At 45.6% G+C, this 19,050-nt stretch overlaps 1 protein-coding gene across 1 annotated transcript in view; it reads right to left on the bottom strand.

Moving 5' to 3' along the window:
* Positions 1-1,559: 1,559 nt before the first annotated feature.
* The window catches only part of LOC117963811 (calmodulin-binding transcription activator 1-like), a 19,701-nt gene continuing 2,210 nt past the window's right edge, over positions 1,560-19,050 (bottom strand). The window contains exons 2-15 of the mRNA XM_059002260.1: positions 11,591-11,736; positions 11,132-11,328; positions 10,928-11,006; positions 10,562-10,761; positions 10,303-10,427; positions 9,415-9,878; positions 7,296-7,486; positions 6,497-6,740; positions 5,623-5,694; positions 4,644-4,664; positions 4,272-4,459; positions 3,405-3,479; positions 2,563-2,593; positions 1,560-1,703 (exon numbers count right to left, since the gene is read on the bottom strand). Coding sequence (XP_058858243.1) covers positions 1,671-1,703; positions 2,563-2,593; positions 3,405-3,479; positions 4,272-4,459; positions 4,644-4,664; positions 5,623-5,694; positions 6,497-6,740; positions 7,296-7,486; positions 9,415-9,878; positions 10,303-10,427; positions 10,562-10,761; positions 10,928-11,006; positions 11,132-11,328; positions 11,591-11,736 — 2,066 coding nt within the window. The 3' untranslated portion in view covers positions 1,560-1,670. The remainder of the gene's footprint in view (positions 1,704-2,562; positions 2,594-3,404; positions 3,480-4,271; positions 4,460-4,643; positions 4,665-5,622; positions 5,695-6,496; positions 6,741-7,295; positions 7,487-9,414; positions 9,879-10,302; positions 10,428-10,561; positions 10,762-10,927; positions 11,007-11,131; positions 11,329-11,590; positions 11,737-19,050) is intronic.

Below are 19,050 nucleotides of genomic sequence, written 5' to 3'. Positions count from 1 at the left end.
TTTAAAATAAAATACTCTTATAGTGAAATAAATTATTTGTTTTTCATTTTACAGACCAAGCCACTAATGCTTTTTTTTTTTGTTTGTTTGTTCATGTCTTAAATTTCATGCACATAACTCCTTTTTGTTCGGTATATTTACACTATGTACAATCAATACATCTATACTTCTTGGGCATTCAAACAAAACTATACAAATATTTTTTTTTGTCTCTTACCATGTTATTGACCCCTTTTCATGAATAAAATAATATATATTTGTTTTTTTTTTTTTAAATACAATCCCCTATCTATTTAATTTTTCATATCCACGTCTCCCTTCTTTATATACAGACACCTTTCTGTAGCCAAAAATATGGACTCATCTGGCCAGCAGGGGGAGACACAGGGATCCAAAATGTGGACCCCATGAAGTCAAGGCAATGTATGTGATTATCCCTCCAGAAACCGTCATGGGTTTTGAAGTTCATTGAAAAAATAAATAAATACATAAATAAATAAAAAAAAACCTTACACACCAAAAAAAAAAAAAAAAAAAAAAACGCTTCACTTCAGCTAAATATATATATCTATATCTATAGATATACTTCTTTTAAAAGGAAAGCTTAAAAAATTGAAATAAGGCCAAAACAATAACAAGATTACTAATAATATAAATGAAAGCGCTGGGTATGACTTGGGAGGGGTATAGGAACGTGGGTGACGCCACCATGTTAAAACAAACAACACAGAAACAAATAAATTAATACATCTGAAAGCATGCAAGAGACAAAATCTGCCCAAAACATGCAGTTATTATATATATTTTTTTCTTCTTCTTATTATTATTATTAATAGAATTAATTAGACAACACAGGACTCACAAAAGGCAGGCTAGCAGTAAAAGCTTAACGTAAAATAGCCATAAGAAAAAAAAATAAAAAAAATAAACAAGATATCTTCTTGTAAATGGCATTCTCATTTCTGGGTTTGCCTGTAGGAGCCTGTCATTAAACCCCACCCATTTCTGCTCAAGTCCTGCCTACATTCATAGTTAACCCCACCCCTTCTGCTTTGATTGACATGGACAAGGGCAGATGTGTGTGTGTGTGCGTGGGCATGTGTGTGTGTGTGCGCGCGTGTGTAACTGGGTGTCTGTATTTTAACAATTTTTGGTTAAAGTTTAGTTTCTTTTGAAAATGTTGAATAAAAGCCACTTTTAAAATAATATTAAATAAATTTTAAAAAGAGCCAAGGTCCCAAAACATCTGCGTTAAGATTCGGTATTTGTTGCGTCCCGACCTTCGACCTTTTCTCTCCTTCCCAGGCGCTGTCACAGAACTCCTGTAAAGCTCCTCTGCTTTAGCTCCCGAAGTGCAAAAAAAAAAAAAAACGAAAACAAAATTAGATCCCTTAAAAAAAAAAAAGTGCAAAAAAATGCGATGAAGATCAAACCCTTGATTTAAGTTTAAAACGTCACTGGACTCCTCGCCACTTTTCTCCCTCGAAAAGAAAACATGAAATAAAAAGTGTTGTTGTAGTATTAGTCTCACTGTACTGTATTCTTAGTTTGTTCATTTCTTTAAGTTTTTTTTAGTTTTTTTTTTTGTAAAATGTCTCTGGTATAAACAGAAAAAAAACAAAAAGTCTGAAAAGTGATGTCACATCGCTAGAGGGTGGGGCTGCAGGTCTTCAAGTTCCTTGGCCTTTTTCAATTCTTTCACTCTAGAAAACAAAAGGAAACGTTTCAAACAAGGAGAAACAAACAGACACCTGAGCTGAGAAAAAACGTCGATTCATCCGGCGTCAAATACAGCCATGCTCTCCAGAACCATGTACACACAAACTCAGGGGTGCGCTGAGACTGGGGACTCGTCATTGTCTTTCAGAAGCATTCCCAACGGGCAGGTGTTCCTGAAATCCGATTCAGCAGGTCCTGGCTACGCAAACTAAGTAACATGCCTGTAGCAATAACCAGGGCAGCTGTGAAAGCCAGGACTGGCTGCAGGGGCGGGCGGAGGGTTTCTGTGAACATGTTTATTAAACCCCCCCCCCCATTACACCTCTTCCATATTCTCGAGAGTGGATCAGAACACTAAAACAAAACAAGTTACAGACAGTCGCTGCTCGGTTCCTCACACACAAAAAAAAACAAAAAAAGAAACAAGCCAAGTGGAAAGTTCTGCTCCCAGTGACATCATCATTCTGAGCATGCCTAGAAGGTTCAAGCAAGTAATAAAACACACTCATGCACTGTGACAGTCTCAACTCGTGGGGCGGGCGGGCGGGCGGGGGGGGTGGGGGTGAGGGAGTTTCAATCCATTTGCTTTGCTTTTTCATAAATAATAAAAAGGGGTGCTGTGTTAGTTTTCTTTCGCTGGGTCTTTCTCTCGTTCATTCGTGTCGCAGCTAGTGTTAGTTGGGACTGGTCCCTCGAGTCAGCTGCTGGTCGGTAATCAGCGATCCAGTTTGCAGACTTTCATGCAAGCAGGCACCAAGCAGCAGTTAAGAAATCAAATGCAGCGAGAGAAATATAAACAAAACAAGGAAGAGCTGCAAACGGAGTAGCAGAGGCCGCACTCACCCTTTTGTACAGTCTATGGTCCATCAGGGGGCTTCAGTGTGACAGCAAAACAACACCAGACATCTATTAGCACACATGAGGAACTCTGGGGCAGGGGGGTAAGGTGGGGGGGGGGGGGGGTCCCTATCAGGGGTACTTGTGATGTGATTCACCCCACCCTCTCCCAACCACCCCTCCCTCCACAAAGCAAAGGGGAGAAAGTGCCCCAGTAAACCGGTGATGCGTTCCTTACTTTGTGACAAAAGTTACATTGAGTTTTAAAAGACTGAAAGAAACTAAAAGCTATGAAACACATAAGAAACTAAGCCAGGCAGACACTGGAATTCAGGCTAGTGCCTTCGACAGCCATGCAGGGATCGGAGGCACCAGCCGCACTGTCTGTCTACTGGAAAACAAATCAATAAATAAACAAATGAATGAAGAAAGGGGCTGAATCCAAGGGCATGCATGACTTTCATGGCAGATTATTATTATTATTATTATTATTATTATTATTATTATTATTATTATTATTATTATTATTATTATTACGGTTCAGATTGTCAAGTCAGTGCAGAAAAGTACTACACCCTTTTTGAAGCGAGGGTCGCTCATTTCCGGATCTTTCTCCTCTATTTCAAGCTCTTACTACAGGTGTGACTGCGGCATTTCCTGCACGCTAAACCTGGTTTACTTCCCCTCAATTCCTTCTCGGTGTTAAACGAGATAAATAAAGTAACACAGTCCTGATTAAGACACTGCCTGACCCTGCCCACGTTCCACTTGGGTTTTGTGATTCCTCACGGGGAGGGAGTGCGGGTAGTGAACCCCTGGTGCCTGTAGGTGGCGTTGTGGGCCCTCACCTGTGGCGACAGCGGCGCAGGAACCTCATGATCTTGCGCGCAGCCTGGTCCTGCTTCTTGGTGAGCAGACTGCTTCTGGAACAAGGAGACGCTGTTAAAGACACCCGCACCCTCCCTGCACGCTCACTTAGTTTACATGCACAGGGTTCTTATTGTTCAGCTCCTAGAATGTAAAACCTGGACTGGCTCAACTGTGAAACTCCCAGTTCAATCCCAGGGCTCTGGGAGTCTCACTGTGAAGCTCCCAGTTCAATCCCGGGGCACTGGGAGTCTCACTGTGAAGCTCCCAGTTCAATCCCGGTGCTCTGGGAGTCTCACTGTGACGCTCCCTGTTCAATCCTGGGGCTCTGGGAGTCTCACTGTGAAGTTCCCAGTTCAATCCCGGGGCTCTGGGAATCTTATTGTGAAGCTCCCAGTTCAATCCCGTTGCTCTGGGAGTCTCACTGTGATGCTCCCAGTTCAATCCCGGGGCTCTGGGAGTCTCACTGTGACGCTCCCAGTTCAATCCCGGTGCTCTGGGAGTCTCACTGTGAAGCTCCCAGTGGTACTCTGGGTGTCTTAATATTATTATTATTATTATTATTATTATTATTATTATTATTATTATTATTATTATTAATAAGTCATCTATCCAAAGCGACTTGCAGAGACTAGGGGGTGAACTGTGCATCACTGGGGTGTGAACTGCTGCTGCAGAGTCGCTTCCACTAGGACCTTGTTTGTTTTACGTCTCATCCGAAGGATGGAGCACAAGGAGGTTAAGTGTCTCAGGGTCCCACGCAGCGAGTCAGTGGCTGAGCGGGGATCAGAGCCGGGGACCTCCTGGTATGAACCCCCTTTCTGTAAGCACTGAAGCAGCAAGCCTACCTGAGGGCAGCAGCAGCAGCGGTGCGGTGGCAGGGCTGCAGTCTCCCGAACTCCTTGTAGCTGCGGTAGTATTGCTGGATGAGCACGGCCGCGCGCCGGCTCTGCTGGAACTTCTTCTGCTCGTGGTAACTGCGGAATTTACTCTGGATAAGGATGGCGGCCTGCGTCATCTTTTTATAAAGTGCATACTGGTGAGAGAGGGGAGACGCACACAGGGGATCACACAGTGATAATAGCAATAATAATAATAATAATAATAATAATAATAATAATAATAATAATAATAATAATAATAATAGTGGGCATTGTTTGTGATTTGGAAGCACAGTGATATCAATATTAATATGACAGCTGCTGTTCAATGTGTATTACCTTCAAGGCTATCCATGTAAGCTTGTAATTGAAATAGAAAAGGAGATGAAGAGATTCACAACATACAGCAATATCACAAAAAGACAACAGGTCCTCCGAGCATGTGTAACAGGGCAGAGTCCAGGCTCGAACCGGCGGCCGCGCACACCTCGAGCGAGCCGCCCAACCGCTACGCAAAAGAGCCGGGCTCATCTGCATTCGTGGGTACAGAGCTTTTAACAGGGGCGCAGAACCCTTCCCTGCAGAGCGTCCATCACACAACACAAACACAGTACAAGCGAGACACAGAATGAATCTGCTGAGTTTATACATGAAATCCACAACGCATATAATCCCACACTTCACAGTACAGGCGTTAATTATCATCATCACGATCAGCAGCAGCAGCAGCAGCAGACCCCTTCCCCCCCCCACCTCCCTTGCAGCAGCTCAGACGTCATTCCTGATAGGTCAGTAAGCGGGGGTGCTGGCTGTGTTGGTGACATCACAGGCGCCTGAGCCTGTCTAACAGGTGTGTTTGTCCCTGCCTGCGGAGAGAGAGGTCTGTGCCCGGGACGGACTGGCGCTGGGAGTAAAGCCCCCCCCCACCACCACCACCCCCGGGGGGGCCGTGCTAATTACCAGGAGCCAGATGGAGTTTTGCACTTGTCAGCATGGCGCCAGCTTTATTGTTTAAATAATGATGCCCTGACCTCCTTTAGCTTGAATTAACTCATTATAAATAGAATGATCCCTCAATAAATTCATGTTCCACGCTCATGAAGTTCACGTGCCACGCTACCCTGAGGAGCAGAGCTCCCCTTGTTTAGGTGTAGAATTGAAATCAACAGGTGGCCGGAGTTTGAGCAGTCAGGCCCCTGCTAAATGAGCTCTGAATGAACTGATCGCTGTTTAATAAGTCTCTCCTGTGTCTGCAGGTTGGGCGCAGGGCTGGTGTGAGCTTCTGTCCCGACACGCCTCACGCAAACTTCCTGCTTACCTCTTTGTACTTCCTGTAGCAACGTTGAATGACAGCAGCCGCTACTTCCTGTTGCTCTCTTAACGGACGTCCCTAAAAGAAAAAAAAAAAAGGCAAAACTGAAAATACTAAATAAAAAAATATATAGATTTATAGATATTTATATATTTCACCTTGAAATGGTACAACTAATTAGCCCCGATAGTGATGAAGGGTGGCAGAGAAGCTGCAGTGAAAGGTAACCCACGTGCCCAGCCACTTCTGCAGCTCTGCACAGCCCTAGGGTAATTACGACCAGAACAGATGCCATTAAAGAACAAACAGTTTGAAATGCCAGGTTCATTAAAGCCAGCGACGGGAGCCGGGCTCTTTAGGTTTTGTTTCGCAGTGGAAAGGCGCCTCTGTGTGTGTCGCTGGAGATGCAGGCTTGCTGAAGGCAGTCTGCTGTCGTACCGGTGGAGAGCCGGTGTGATGCTGTCTTGCTCAGCTTGTACTTCTGAACGGTGTCTTGTTTGCCTCGTACTCGTGGAATGCAAAGCCTGGTTTTTAATGGACCGCGTTGCATGTAGGGCATCTCCACTGCTGTATCATGCAGCCTGGAGAGAACTGCAAAGCGAAGCTGAGCTGCTCAAACTGTACAAAGCGATATCTCTGATACAATCTACACAGCAAGGCAGGGCAGTATGGATTCAGTGTGGTACTGCCTCGTTTACCTTGTACTGGCAGGAGGCAGTGTGGTATAGTTTCTGAAGGCAGTGTGGTATAGTTTCTGAAGGCAGTGTGGTATAGTTTCTGAAGGCAGTGTGGTTTGGTTTCTGAAGGCAGTGTGGTATAGTTTCTGAAGGCAGTGTGGTATAGTTTCTGAAGGCAGTGCTGTGTTGTTTCTCTGTGTTACCTTGTACTTGCGGAAGGCTGTCTGCACCAGCCGCGCTGCCTCGTACAGCTCCCTCTGCTCGGGGTCGGACAGGGTGAGCTGAGCCAGCTCCCTCTCCACCTTGTTGTTGGAGGCGTTGAGGAACTCAGTCCAGTCTGCTGCCGAGGGCAGGGTGGGCTTGTCGAAGCCCCCCTCGCTGACCGGGGAGCTGGCTGGGCTCAGGCTGGGGTTCGAGGAAGGGGTCAGAGGCTCGCTGTACAGGGATCTGGAAGAGAGGGAGAAGCATGGTCACAAACTCACCCAGAACTTCAAAACGTTCTGTCACAATTCTAAGAACTATAAGTGAGTGAAGCAGACCAGCATTTCAGCTAGTGCCCCAGTACACTGATGAAGGCACTGTCTGATCGAGAAAGGTTTGCTTGCTTCACTTAGTTGCTTATACTGTAGTTTTACCTGAGCATTAAAAACTCACACTGCACATCTGCCCTATGCAAGAAAGAATACTGGTCTAAATGGTAGAAATGATACAATAAAAATATCAATAATCACATTCTGTGCATTGAAAACAGTAAGACAGCATGAAAGTTAATAAACATACTCGGGGAACCAAAAAAACATTCACCAAGTTTTGTGTCCGTGTGAGTTCATTTAAGACCTACAGCTGTGGCCAAATGTTTTGCATCACCCTATAGAATTAAATCATTTAGCTTCATAAAGTCGAATGAATTTCGAAATCTAATACTGTACTACTATTATGGCTTCCGGTAAACTCTTTGATTACACAACGTTAAATAAAAGATCTAAATGATGTCTCAATCACCGTAAGTGAATGACGCTGGGCAGCTGTTCCACGTCGGCCAGGTAACTGGCCAGCCAGCTCATGGTGTTGCTGACCCCTGCGCTGTCCACTCTCTCGGCCAGCGGTGTGGTCTCCACGGCAACAAAATTCTCCCGCTTGATCCGCTCCGGAGTGGCCTCGATGATCTGCTCGGCCAGCGTCATCATGTTGACCTGCACAGACAGACACACAGACAGAGAGAGAGTCAGACAGACAGAGAGTCATACACACAGAGAGACAGACAGAGAGTCATACACACAGAGAGACAGACAGAGAGTCATACACACAGAGAGACACACAGAGAGTCATACACACAGAGAGACACACAGAGAGTCATACACACAGAGAGTCAGACACACAGAGAGACAGACACACAGAGAGTCATACACACAGAGAGACACACAGAGAGTCATACACACAGAGAGTCATACACACAGAGAGACAGACAGAGAGTCATACACACAGAGAGACAGACAGAGAGTCAGACAGACAGAGAGTCATACACACAGAGAGTCATACACACAGAGAGTCAGACAGAGAGTCATACACACAGAGAGTCATACACACAGAGAGTCAGACAGAGAGTCATACACACAGAGAGACAGACAGAGTCAGACAGACAGAGAGTCATACACACAGAGAGTCAGACACACAGAGAGTCAGACAGAGAGTCATACACACAGAGAGACAGACAGAGAGTCAGACAGACAGAGTCATACACACAGAGAGTCAGACACAAAGAGAGTCAGACAGAGAGTCATACACACAGAGAGTCAGACACACAGAGAGTCAGACAGACAGAGAGTCAGACACACAGAGAGTCAGACAGAGAGTCAGAGAATTTATCAGTTATGGGCTGGTAAAGCATAGGGAAGCATTGTAAAGCACAGAGAGGTCTGGTAAAGCATAGGGAAGCATTGTAAAACACATAGAAGGCTGTGTGGTCCAGTGGTTAAAGAAACAGGCTTGTAACCAGGAGATCCCCGGTTCAAATCCCACGTCAGCCACTGACTCATTGTGTGACCCTGAGCAAGTCACTTCACCTCCTTGTGCTCCGTCTTTCGGGTGAGATGTAGTTGTAAGTGACTCTGCAGCTGATGCATAGTTCACACACCATAGTCTCTGTAAGTCGCCTTGCATAAAGGTGTCTGCTAAATAGACTAATAATAATAAGATCGGGATGGTAAAGCATATTAAACACAATCACAGTAAACTATGGTAAATGCAGAGCATAACCGTGGAAAAAGCATAGGGAGGGGTGGGGAATAAACATCCAGCAAAATTACAGTGCAAATTTATTGTGATAAACTTTTAAAAAGAAAATGATCTGAACATGATAAATGATAGGATCCTGCTGGTGCACTGTGCTGCTGCAGCAGCAAATTAAACACTTGTGTCTCTTACTATCTCACAGGTCCCGCAGCAGCAATTTATATTGAAGGCAGGATATGATTGAGGATATCATATATTTACTGCACCCTGCACAAGTCAATACTCCAAATCCCGCTCCGTTAATAAATTGTTACGTTACTGCATTGCCACTCCTACAAACTACAGGCAGGGTAAACCAAGTCATGTTTCACTTGTAGTTTCTCTCCCTCTCTCCCTGCTCAGTGACAGAGATAAATCGCTAGTGGCTCTGCCAGCTCTTCCTTGCCTCCGTGTGAATCAATAAATCTCCATCTCTCTCTTTCTCTCTCAGAGTTCATTATCTTCTTATTTTAACAGTGAAGTCCCTTTGTCAGCGCGGGCCTGGGGTTCAGCAGCACAACCTGTAAGAGTTATTGGCGTTGATGGGGCTAATTTACCGTTCCACGTGAAACGAGTGAAGAAACAGGGTCTGTGTGGATCGCTGCTCTCCACAGAGTCTTTAAGAAAAGCAGAGATCATCACAAACCCAGCAGCTGCTTCTGCACTCGTTGCACTGGGATGCTTGCATATGAAGCGCGCTATATAAATTAAATTAATGGTACAGTCAGGCCGATCAACACCAATGACCCTTCCCTGATTGTCAGACCGTGATTTCTGAGGTTCGTGCAGCACTATAGTTCAGCCCAGCCCAGCCCAGCCCAGCCCAGCCCAGCCCAGCCCAGCCCAGCACCTGCAGGTCGTCCATGTGCGTCAGACAGTCCTCGTTCTCCAGGTTCTCTCGATAGGACAGCAGCTCCGAGTCCACCATCTCCCTCTCCGACATCATCAGCACGTTGATCGGCTCTCGCTGACGCAGGCGGCCCGCCAGCTTCTCACTCCCCAGACCGCTCCCTCCCCCCGCCCCTCCTCCTCCTCCTCCTCCTCCCCCTCCCTTCCTCCCCGCTCCTCCGTGGCTGTAGAAGTCCTTGGAGCTCCAGGTCATGCTGCTGCTGCCGCTGCCGGAGTTGGTCGAGTTGTTGCCGTCACTGTGTCTGCGGAGCTGGTGCTGCTCCAGGCTCAGAGGCACGGACATGGCCTTGTCGGGCCGGGTCTGGAGCAGCTCAGGGTTGGGTTTGTGTTTCTTGGCTAGGGGGAGGTCACGCTGGCATTCGGTGCTGTAGTAGCTGGAAGGCTCGGACCTGGGTCTTCTTAAATCTGAAATGCATTAAATATACATATATATATATATATATATATATATATATATATATATATATATATAGAGAGAGAGAGAGAGAGAGAGAGAGAGAGAGAGAGAGAGAGAGAGAGAGAGAGAGAGAGAGAGAGAGAGAGAGATTTTACAAAAGTTCTCTTTGGTTAAAAAAACGAGAAACCAGGGGTGGAAATGGGACTCCCCATTGCAGAGCAGTTTGATCCATTCCTGGTTTTTACTATCAGTTTAATATGACACACCTGAGCTTGTTACCTATACACTGAGGCTAATCAAGCTCGCAGTAAAACCTAGAATGGGTGAAACTGTTGTGCAACAGCAGTCTTATTTCCATCGCTGGAAACACAGCCGATGTTGAAGAAACCCCAGCAAGCTTGACTTCGTCACTGCAAGCCCTGCTGGACTGACCTGGGTTGGGATTGCTCATGCTCCCTTTCTGGGTCTCAGAGGCCGTGACGGCTCCAGCACCAGCGCTGCTCCACGACGACATCCAGCTCTCATCCGCAGCCTCCGAGCCGGGGGAGAAGTGCATCCTGGGAGAGAGAGGAGGGGGCAGTGGGGAGCGTTCTTCTTTATGTACAAGCGACCCAGGGTGCTTTCAAAAACATGCGTTTACTATAAAAATGGCTCTTAACAGCCCTTTTAAAAGTCCTTCAGGAGACGGTACCTGGGGGCCGGGGGCAGGTGTGGGGTCTGTTGCTCGTCTCTCTGCAGCTGCTCCAGGCACTCAGCCAGCTTGGTGTGCCCGCGCGAGCGAGCGATGGACAGGGGCAGCCGGCCCAGCGAGTCCGGGATCGACAGGGCCCGTCGGTCCCACTTATACAGAACCACCGCTGCCTCCATGTGACCCAGAGCGCACGCCCACATCTGAAACAGCGAGAGTGAAACCGGTGAACCGCCCCACAGAATACATGAGAGGCTTGATCACTGCCAGGACTGGGTGCAGGGCTAGCGTGGAGTTTCTAACCCTCCTCCTTTCTCTTGTTGCGGCGACGGAGAGTTTGGGGTATTCATATAGGTGATCTGCTCTTACCAGGGGAGTGCAGGAGAAGTGGTCCACATTCAAGGGGTCGACCTCCAGCTCCAGATCGATGCTGTCGGCGTGCTTTGTGCTGGGGGAGGAGGAGGGGGGGGGGGGGGGGAAACGAGAAGCACATCACACGTTACACAGTAGACTAACCCTCACAGCTCTCTCCAACACAAAGTTTATCACGTTAGTGGCGCATGAGCCTCTTACCGCCACTTGATGAGTGTCTGGATGAGCGTGCCGTAGCCCTGCGCGGCCGCCAGGTGCAGCAGAGTCATGCCGCGGAAGGTCTTGGAGTGGATCAGGTGTTTGGATTTGGCCCAGCAAGTCCGGCCCATCATCTTCTCACACACCACCACCACTCGGCTCTCGAAGGAGGTGCCAGCCTGGCCAGGACCCGATACGCACTGCAACACAGAGCAACACCTTCATATATAGATAGACAGACAGATAGAAAGAGAGATAGAGAGAGAGAGTACAGAGAACAAGCAACACAGAGCAACACCTTCATATATAGATAGATAGATAGATATAGATAGATAGATAGATAGATAGATAGATAGATAGATAGATAGAGTACAGAGAACAAGCAACACAGAGCAACACCTTGATATATGGATTACAGAGTACTAGTTTATAGTGCAGTGGGAGTGGGGCAGCGTGTCGTACCTGTGCCTGGCTGGTGTTGCCCCCAGCGCCCCCTCCTCCTCCCCCGGCCGGACCTCCTGCCCCCTGCTGGTGAGGGCTGCTCATCTCAGCCATCCTGCGTTCCATTTGCTCAAGTCTTTCCAGAATCGACATCCTGAACTGGTTATCTGAAACACACACAGACACACAGACACACAGACACAGTGTTAGCAGGAACCTATGGGATTTGGGAACAGTGGAGCTGCGTGAACCAATTACTCGATTACTGAGCTCTCCACGAGGGAGGGTCGTTCACTGGTACCGACTGAGGCTAAATTGCCATTCCGAGTGAAAACAAGCAAAGCAAACAGCTGCATGCATTCGTGTGGACTGCTGTTCTCTGCAGAGTCTGAGAGAAGCAGCTATCATTTCTTCACTTTAATTCTGAACCCGTCGTCGAGATGAGATGAGGTTAAAAGCTCTAGAACCACACACGCAGTGCAGTCAGACCCGGCTCTTTTGCACAGCGGTTAAGGGTTTAGGCGCTCGCTAGCGGTGTGTGTGTGTGTGCGGTCGCCGGGTCACTCCCGGCCTCCACCCTGTTGCAGCCTTGGGAAATGTTACCACCTCAAAAGAAAGCTGTCATTTTAACCACAGAGGTATTTGGTTCACGGCACAAAGCAGAAGAGATCCAACTTGACATCATATAAATCAGTAAGCTAGAGAAGAATCCAGGCAAATTTCATCAAGACCAACATTTACTGCAGCCATGGGGATTGCAAATCCTGAAATCCACTGAAATCCACCTGACCACGTTCATCCTTGCTCTATTCAGCCGGGGGGGGGGCTTTCTTACTTTATTATGAAGCTGTATTGCTTTATGATTAGCTCTGCCAGGGCACAACACAAGCAGACGGGCTCAGCAGTATTTTGATCAGTTAAAACAGATCCTGTCAGGTTAGGAATAACAGACGTGTGTTTTCTTGTGTTTGTTTAATCACTGGATATGAATACGACAGGCAAGTAATCAATTCCATTTATAGTATGTTTGAGAAAAATGATGTTTTCTGTATAGTTTTTTTTTTATTCTTTATTGTTCTCCATATAATAATGTACACTCCTTTGTGCTACTGTAGGTAGGTTTGGACCCCCCCCCCCCCCCCCCCCCATACCCGCTACCACCATCACTGTGGCTACAATAACAAAACTCAGCATTCCACACACACACACACGAAAACAAAGACTAGCATAAAGACACGTTTAATCAGACACACAGAGGCAAGACTCCAAACACATACGCTTACACAGCCAGCACAGAAACAGATACAGACAGACTGACAGACAGACAGACTGCTGTCTGCTCAATACACACACACACACACACACACCCTTGCTGTGTTTCTCTGTTACACAAACACAGGGCCAGTCCGACGTTGCTGTCTGCCTCGTTGTTTTTTTCCTGTGGGGTGGTGGAGGAACACAAGCCTACTGCAGCAAGTCAGACTGCATCCCCCCATCTCCATTAGCTATTAGTCTGTTGCCGTAGCAACCTGCTCCTCAGTGGTATCCAGGCAACGGGAGTATGTGTGTGTGGGGAGGGGGGCTTTAGTGACAGCTGCTCAGATCTTACTGATGCACAGGGAAAGGCAAACAATAGAGAGACCGTGACAGAAGGGCAAATAGACATTTAATGTGTGTGATAAATGAGATGTGTGTTGGGAATGGGGCAGAGGAAGTTGAGTTTGAATTGCTGGACACTGCCCAGCCTGTGCTGTACATTAACCCTCTGTGCTGCTTTAGAGCAGTTTGATTGTATTGTATATAAACCCTCCGTGCTGCTTTAGAGCAGTCTGATTCCTTTAAGTGTTCCAGTCTGTTAAACCAGTTGAAAACCAGCATGGCCAGCTCTACCCAGTTTAAAACCACAGCTGGTCCTTGCTGAGGTTCCTAACACCCTATTGGGAAGCCCTTCTAGACGTTTCCCAGTACAATCTGCACAGTCATTTTGCAGTGCCCCCCCCCCCACATGCTTCTGCTATGCATTTAGTTTGCCCTGGTTTCCTATGTAATTTTTGTAATATGCTTTACCATACCTCTCAGTGCTTTACAACCCTTACATATGCTTTGCCATGCTTTCACTGTGCTTTATTACTATGGACAACTTTTATAAGGGAGTCGTACGCACAGGTTGTTGCTGTGAACACTTTAGGCCAGATTCTCAAAGCTATTTACCCTAAATTTTCATTAGCCCAATATTTTCAGAAAGAAAAAAAAAGCACACAATAAAATGAACTCGAATCAAACAACTCGGCCATTTCATTTAAAGTAGTTGTAAGTGTTTTTTTTTTTTTTCCCTACAGAAAAAGAAATAAGCTGATAGCGATTTGGATTAGCTTTCAGAATCAAGTCTCTTATGGTGAAAAAAAAAAAACAACAAAAAAAAACCTCTTATTACATTTAGAACTTAAATTTAGCCCGGAAGCTTCTCGGTGCCTCTGAAAAGCAAACCAAGCCCAGGTATCGCAAATCTCCAGTAAGTGACTCTGTATTAGACGTGCCTTTGTGTCGGGGCGGTGCTGCGGTGTGCGAAGTTGCTGTAAGTGTGTCAGGGAGTGTGTGTGTGTGTGTGTGTGACAGAGGGAGAGGGAGAGGGTGCTGGGCACTAGCAGTGCTCTATTAGCAGCAGCAGCAGCGGCAGACCTGACATGTCTTTGTTCAGTCAATGCTGCAGTGTGCTGCAGTGCCGATGATGTCATCCCCACCTGCTGCTGCTCTCTCTCTCTCCTGCTCTCTCTTTCTCTCTCTCTCTCTCTCTCCCTCCCGCTCTGAATGCGGCGCACGTACACTGCAGAGAGAGAGGGGGACGGGGTGGGTGAGTGGGGCGGGGTAGAGCACAGCACTACACAATAACACTGTGACATCACATCTCTGGTTCGGGATTTTTATCGTTTAAATAATGAAGATTTGCAGTAAATAGCTTTGTGAATCCAACCCAATAACCTGTATAACAGATTCCAAACCTCCAGGTCGACTTTTTCTCTGATTGCATTTGGGTATAATCAGAAAAACTGTGGAGTGTATAGAGTTGTGTTTTTTTTTTACACATATTTGCAATGGGAAATAAGGACACACCGTACGTGTTCATGTGTGTGAGTGCCCTTGTGGCTCACTAGATGGGTCTGGATAGTAATCTTCTGTTCATTACTGTAGCCTAAAACACGGTTTCATTTAGATTAATCAGCCGGGGTGGGTGGAAATAAACAGTTCATTCTGATTGCTGTTTTGGCTCAGTGTTATTATTCATATTATTATTATTATTATTATTATTATTATTATTATTATTATTATTATTATTAATAATAATGTTAATAAGCTCCAGGTATACAATCACAGGCTATCAATGCAATCAATGACTCCCCACTTCACTCCTCGTTACCTGTGCAGCGACAGTGTCTGTGGATAGTCTGTCTACAAATGATGGAAGTATTTTACAGTGTTGTGTTTCATACTGCTTAAACCTGGCTGCTCACTGACCACAATTTTTTAAATTATTATTTTGAGACTGAAGCGGTTCACACAAGAATGTCAGTAAGACTCCCGTTGCATAGCAGTTTGATCCATTTCCGGTTTTCCTATGAGTTTAACAACTTACAGTAAATATTATTATTTTTTATTTTTATATAAAAATGCTTAAAGGCTTATTTATCAAAAGAAAGTGAAATTTTCTGTTTAATGGCTGGTGCTAATGTTTGCCGGATGGATAATTAGTGTTAATGATTGCATGCTGGCTCCCTGCGGCAGTGTCTAGGACTGACTGACAGCTGGTTTTCTGTGAATGGGAAGGCACTGTGTACAACAGGCTGTGGATCACAGCTAGGACCACACCTGAAGGATCTCAGTGAGCCAGAGACAGGGGTGTAAAGCTGATTTTGTGTATCGATTTGAAAGATACAATCCTTTGGGGTTTTCTTTTTGTGGTTTATAATAATAAGGTAATACGGTGTGTGTGGGATGTCTCTTATTGTTATCGTGCAGTTCAGGCTTTGGGTTCACACAGTCTGCTCAAACTGTGTGAATCGCTTTCTGTTCTAATAACAGACGCCTTACATAAGACATTAACTGGCTCTGCATCACAAAAAAACAAAAGAGTGCACCCAGGAGATGACGCAGTGTGTTTTTTTTTTTTTTTTTTTTTAACCTCAGGACTTGCGTCCTCTATACACAGGATAATGAGATGCTCTGGAATTACGTCTCAGTCCTAAAATTCTAGGTGATGCTAAACTCGGTCCGCAGCTGTACACTGCATCAGTGTGACTGCCTCGTAGCTTCAAAATAAACACTGGCTGCGAGCCAGAGACGCTGGCACTGGGGTGGGGAAGTCACTTCATTACCCCACGGTAAGAGAGAGCGGTGGAGTAATGAGGCAGCACCGGGCTCTTTAAGAGGAGCCGCGACTTGATGTTCTTCTTTATTTGTTTGCAGACGCCCTCCGTTTCAAAGCGGCCGCGCCTCTGCTTAACGGAGCTACTGAAGCCCCAACTAATACCTGCCAACGGTGTGGAGGGAGATGAACTCAGCCTCAAACAAACACCTGCTGATGGGAACCGCAGGGATGGGAATAAGACTCCTGCCGCATAGCAGCTTCACCCACTCCAGGTTTTACTATGAGCTTGATTAGCCAGTGTTTAGGTAACAAGCTAAGGTGTGTCTTATAAACGCAGTAAAACCAGGAATGGATCAAACCACTATGCAACGGGAGTCTTATTTCCATCCCTGCAATACTGCATTGTGTCATCCATAACCTCCTGCTGCTGCAGGTAGAAGCAAGAGGTTAGCTATTTAGTTCCCATTAGAGTGGTAAGTGCCGATAACTCACAGGTTAGCTTGTTTGTTTTGTGTGTGTGTTTACGATTTGGCATTGTTAAGCTGTCGGTGCGTTTTCTTTCTTTCTTCTCTCTGCTACAATACTACTTCACTTACAAGCTGTGAGCCAGCGCTCTGCCAGGTGTCAGTCCTGCTTAGCACTGGCTAACTGAGAGACTTTCACAGCATCTCCCTCTGGTACTGCAGAGTGACCTTACACTGCCAGCATGAGAAAATCTAACTACTGTCTCAACAGACCCACCTTGTGCCTACCCTCGGCCAGCAGGACAAAATACTGAAAAGCGCTGGGCAGCACTCCACTTTATAGTGTTTTTCATGCGCTTTTTTTTTTTTTTTTACCACTAGGACCTATTAAAAAAAACATTTTTTGATTTTGAAGTTGGTTTAATACAGGGTTGTATAACTATCTTGTTTTTTTTGTGTCAGCGGAAACCAACAGCAGTCAGAGATCAAACTTTATTTAATCCATCAGCTTCTTAAACAGTCTTTCAATAACTCATGAATTGAAAGCTTTGTGAACAGGACAGCGTTGTGACTTCTCTTCCTCTCAGTCACTGCGTACATGAAGCAGTTTAATGTCTAAAGCCCTATTCAGATCACACGCAAGCCGTTTTGGAGTTAGTTCTACTGTGTTGTATAAGACTCTCAGACGTTGTGTTAATTAAACTAGACTAGGGGAAAAGGGAATGGGGTCAGGTGAGGTTAACTTGAACGTATTGTGCCAGGGCAGGAAGGAAAGAGGCAATTAGGCAGCAGCAGGCTGAAAATGTGTTTGAAGTCGTGCCCTAATTAATAATATAAAAAAAAAACAGAAACGCATCCAGCACTGATTTATAAATACCTTGCTGTGTTCATTTTAGCACTGAGACAGATATCATTTAACACCTTCTAGTCCAAATGCGTGTCATTGAATTCATGAAGTTTAATTTAGTACACTTCTGAATCATTTAACACCTGAAATGCCTGTTCTATAAATAGTTTAAAAAGAAATAAATTTTCGACTAAGCACGCAAGGTATGGAATTTCTTTTTACAAACCCTCCCAGATTATCAAGGAGTGAAAATAGCACTTTGTGATCCTTTTGAGATGCACAGTTAGCCGTGTCCAGAGTATGAATACGGTGGGTTGCAACAGGCCGCATGCATTTCCAACATAATGCACATTATCTTTCTTTCAAAACCTCGCCTTGACAGACCGACATCAGGTGCAACCTGAAACCTTAAAACTAGCTTCAAGCTTCTCTGTCTGCTTCGATTACTCTGACATGAATGACTATCCGGGTTCTAGCTTCAGTCTCACTGCAGTGAATTGGCATCTCAGCCCATTGACTTGAATGTAGAGGTGAGGGCTGGACGCAGACCGCAAACCCTCCGGTTCACACGGCTTAGCATTCAACTAATGAGCAAGCTCTGTGTTCCAGAGGTTAAGTACGGGTCATATGCTGATGGCAATATGATTAACTCCTCAGCCTCTTGGAAGAGATCCGTTGCAACACACACACACACACACACACACACACACACGACATTTTCATATTTGTCTGTAGTTCTGAGTACAAAATGATCCACACTTAAATAATGGTCAACCACAGCGCGCGCGCACGCGCACACACACACACACACACACACACACACACACACACACACACACACACACGACATTTTCATATTTGTCTGTAGTTCTGAGTACAAAATGATCCACACTTAAATAATGGTCAACCACAGCGCGCGCGCACGCGCACACACACACACACACACACACACACGACATTTTCATATTTGTCTGTAGTTCTGAGTACAAAATGATCCACACTTAAATAATGGTCAACCACAGCGCGCGCGCACGCGCACACACACACACACACACACACACACACACGACATTTTCATATTTGTCTGTAGTTCTGAGTACAAAATGATCCACACTTAAATAATGGTCAACCACAGCGCGCGCGCACACACACACACACACACCATGTATGCTCTCTCTCTCACTCACTCACTCACATCCATCTCACGCTGCACATTGTAAGGATAAGAGGTCAACTATGGGATTGCATGTGTGGATGACGGAGTTTTGGGTTCAAGTCTGGCTCATGTAGTTAGAACTGAACGGAGTCTCATGGTTTACTTCTCAGTGCAGGGATGGGAATAAGACTCTCTGTTGCACAGCAGTTTCACCCATTCCAGGATTTACATGCAAGCTTAATCAGCCACTGTGCATAGGTAACAAGCTCAGGTGTGTCTTACTAAACTATGCAATGGGAGTCTTATTTCTTTGCAGAATTTGGCTCAAGAGTACCAGCCTGTCAGAACTCCAAGACTGACTTAGCGGCACAGGTGTTGGGGTAATTGTAAAGCTCTAAGTCAGCTGGCCCTTAGCTCTATATTACTAGAGTTATGACCTCATGTGTCTTCTCTAAACTAACCTCAATCAAGCAGAATTCCTGCAGTGTTAAGATGCTGTTACACTGAAACTCATCCACTGGGTTATATCTGTTAGACGAGTCCTAAAATGTCTTTTGTTTTTGGTAATGCATTCAAATCTAATTTAAATTTTTTTAAAAATTGAAAAAAATTATGCATCAAACAGACTTCTTGCAAACAAACCGAAAGCAA

The sequence above is a fragment of the Acipenser ruthenus genome, chromosome 27 (genome assembly GCF_902713425.1).
Source record: "Acipenser ruthenus chromosome 27, fAciRut3.2 maternal haplotype, whole genome shotgun sequence".
Taxonomy (NCBI): Eukaryota; Metazoa; Chordata; class Actinopteri; order Acipenseriformes; family Acipenseridae; genus Acipenser; species Acipenser ruthenus.
Note: the sequence above shows the minus strand (reverse complement) of the source record. Positions and strands in the feature narration are given on the sequence as shown.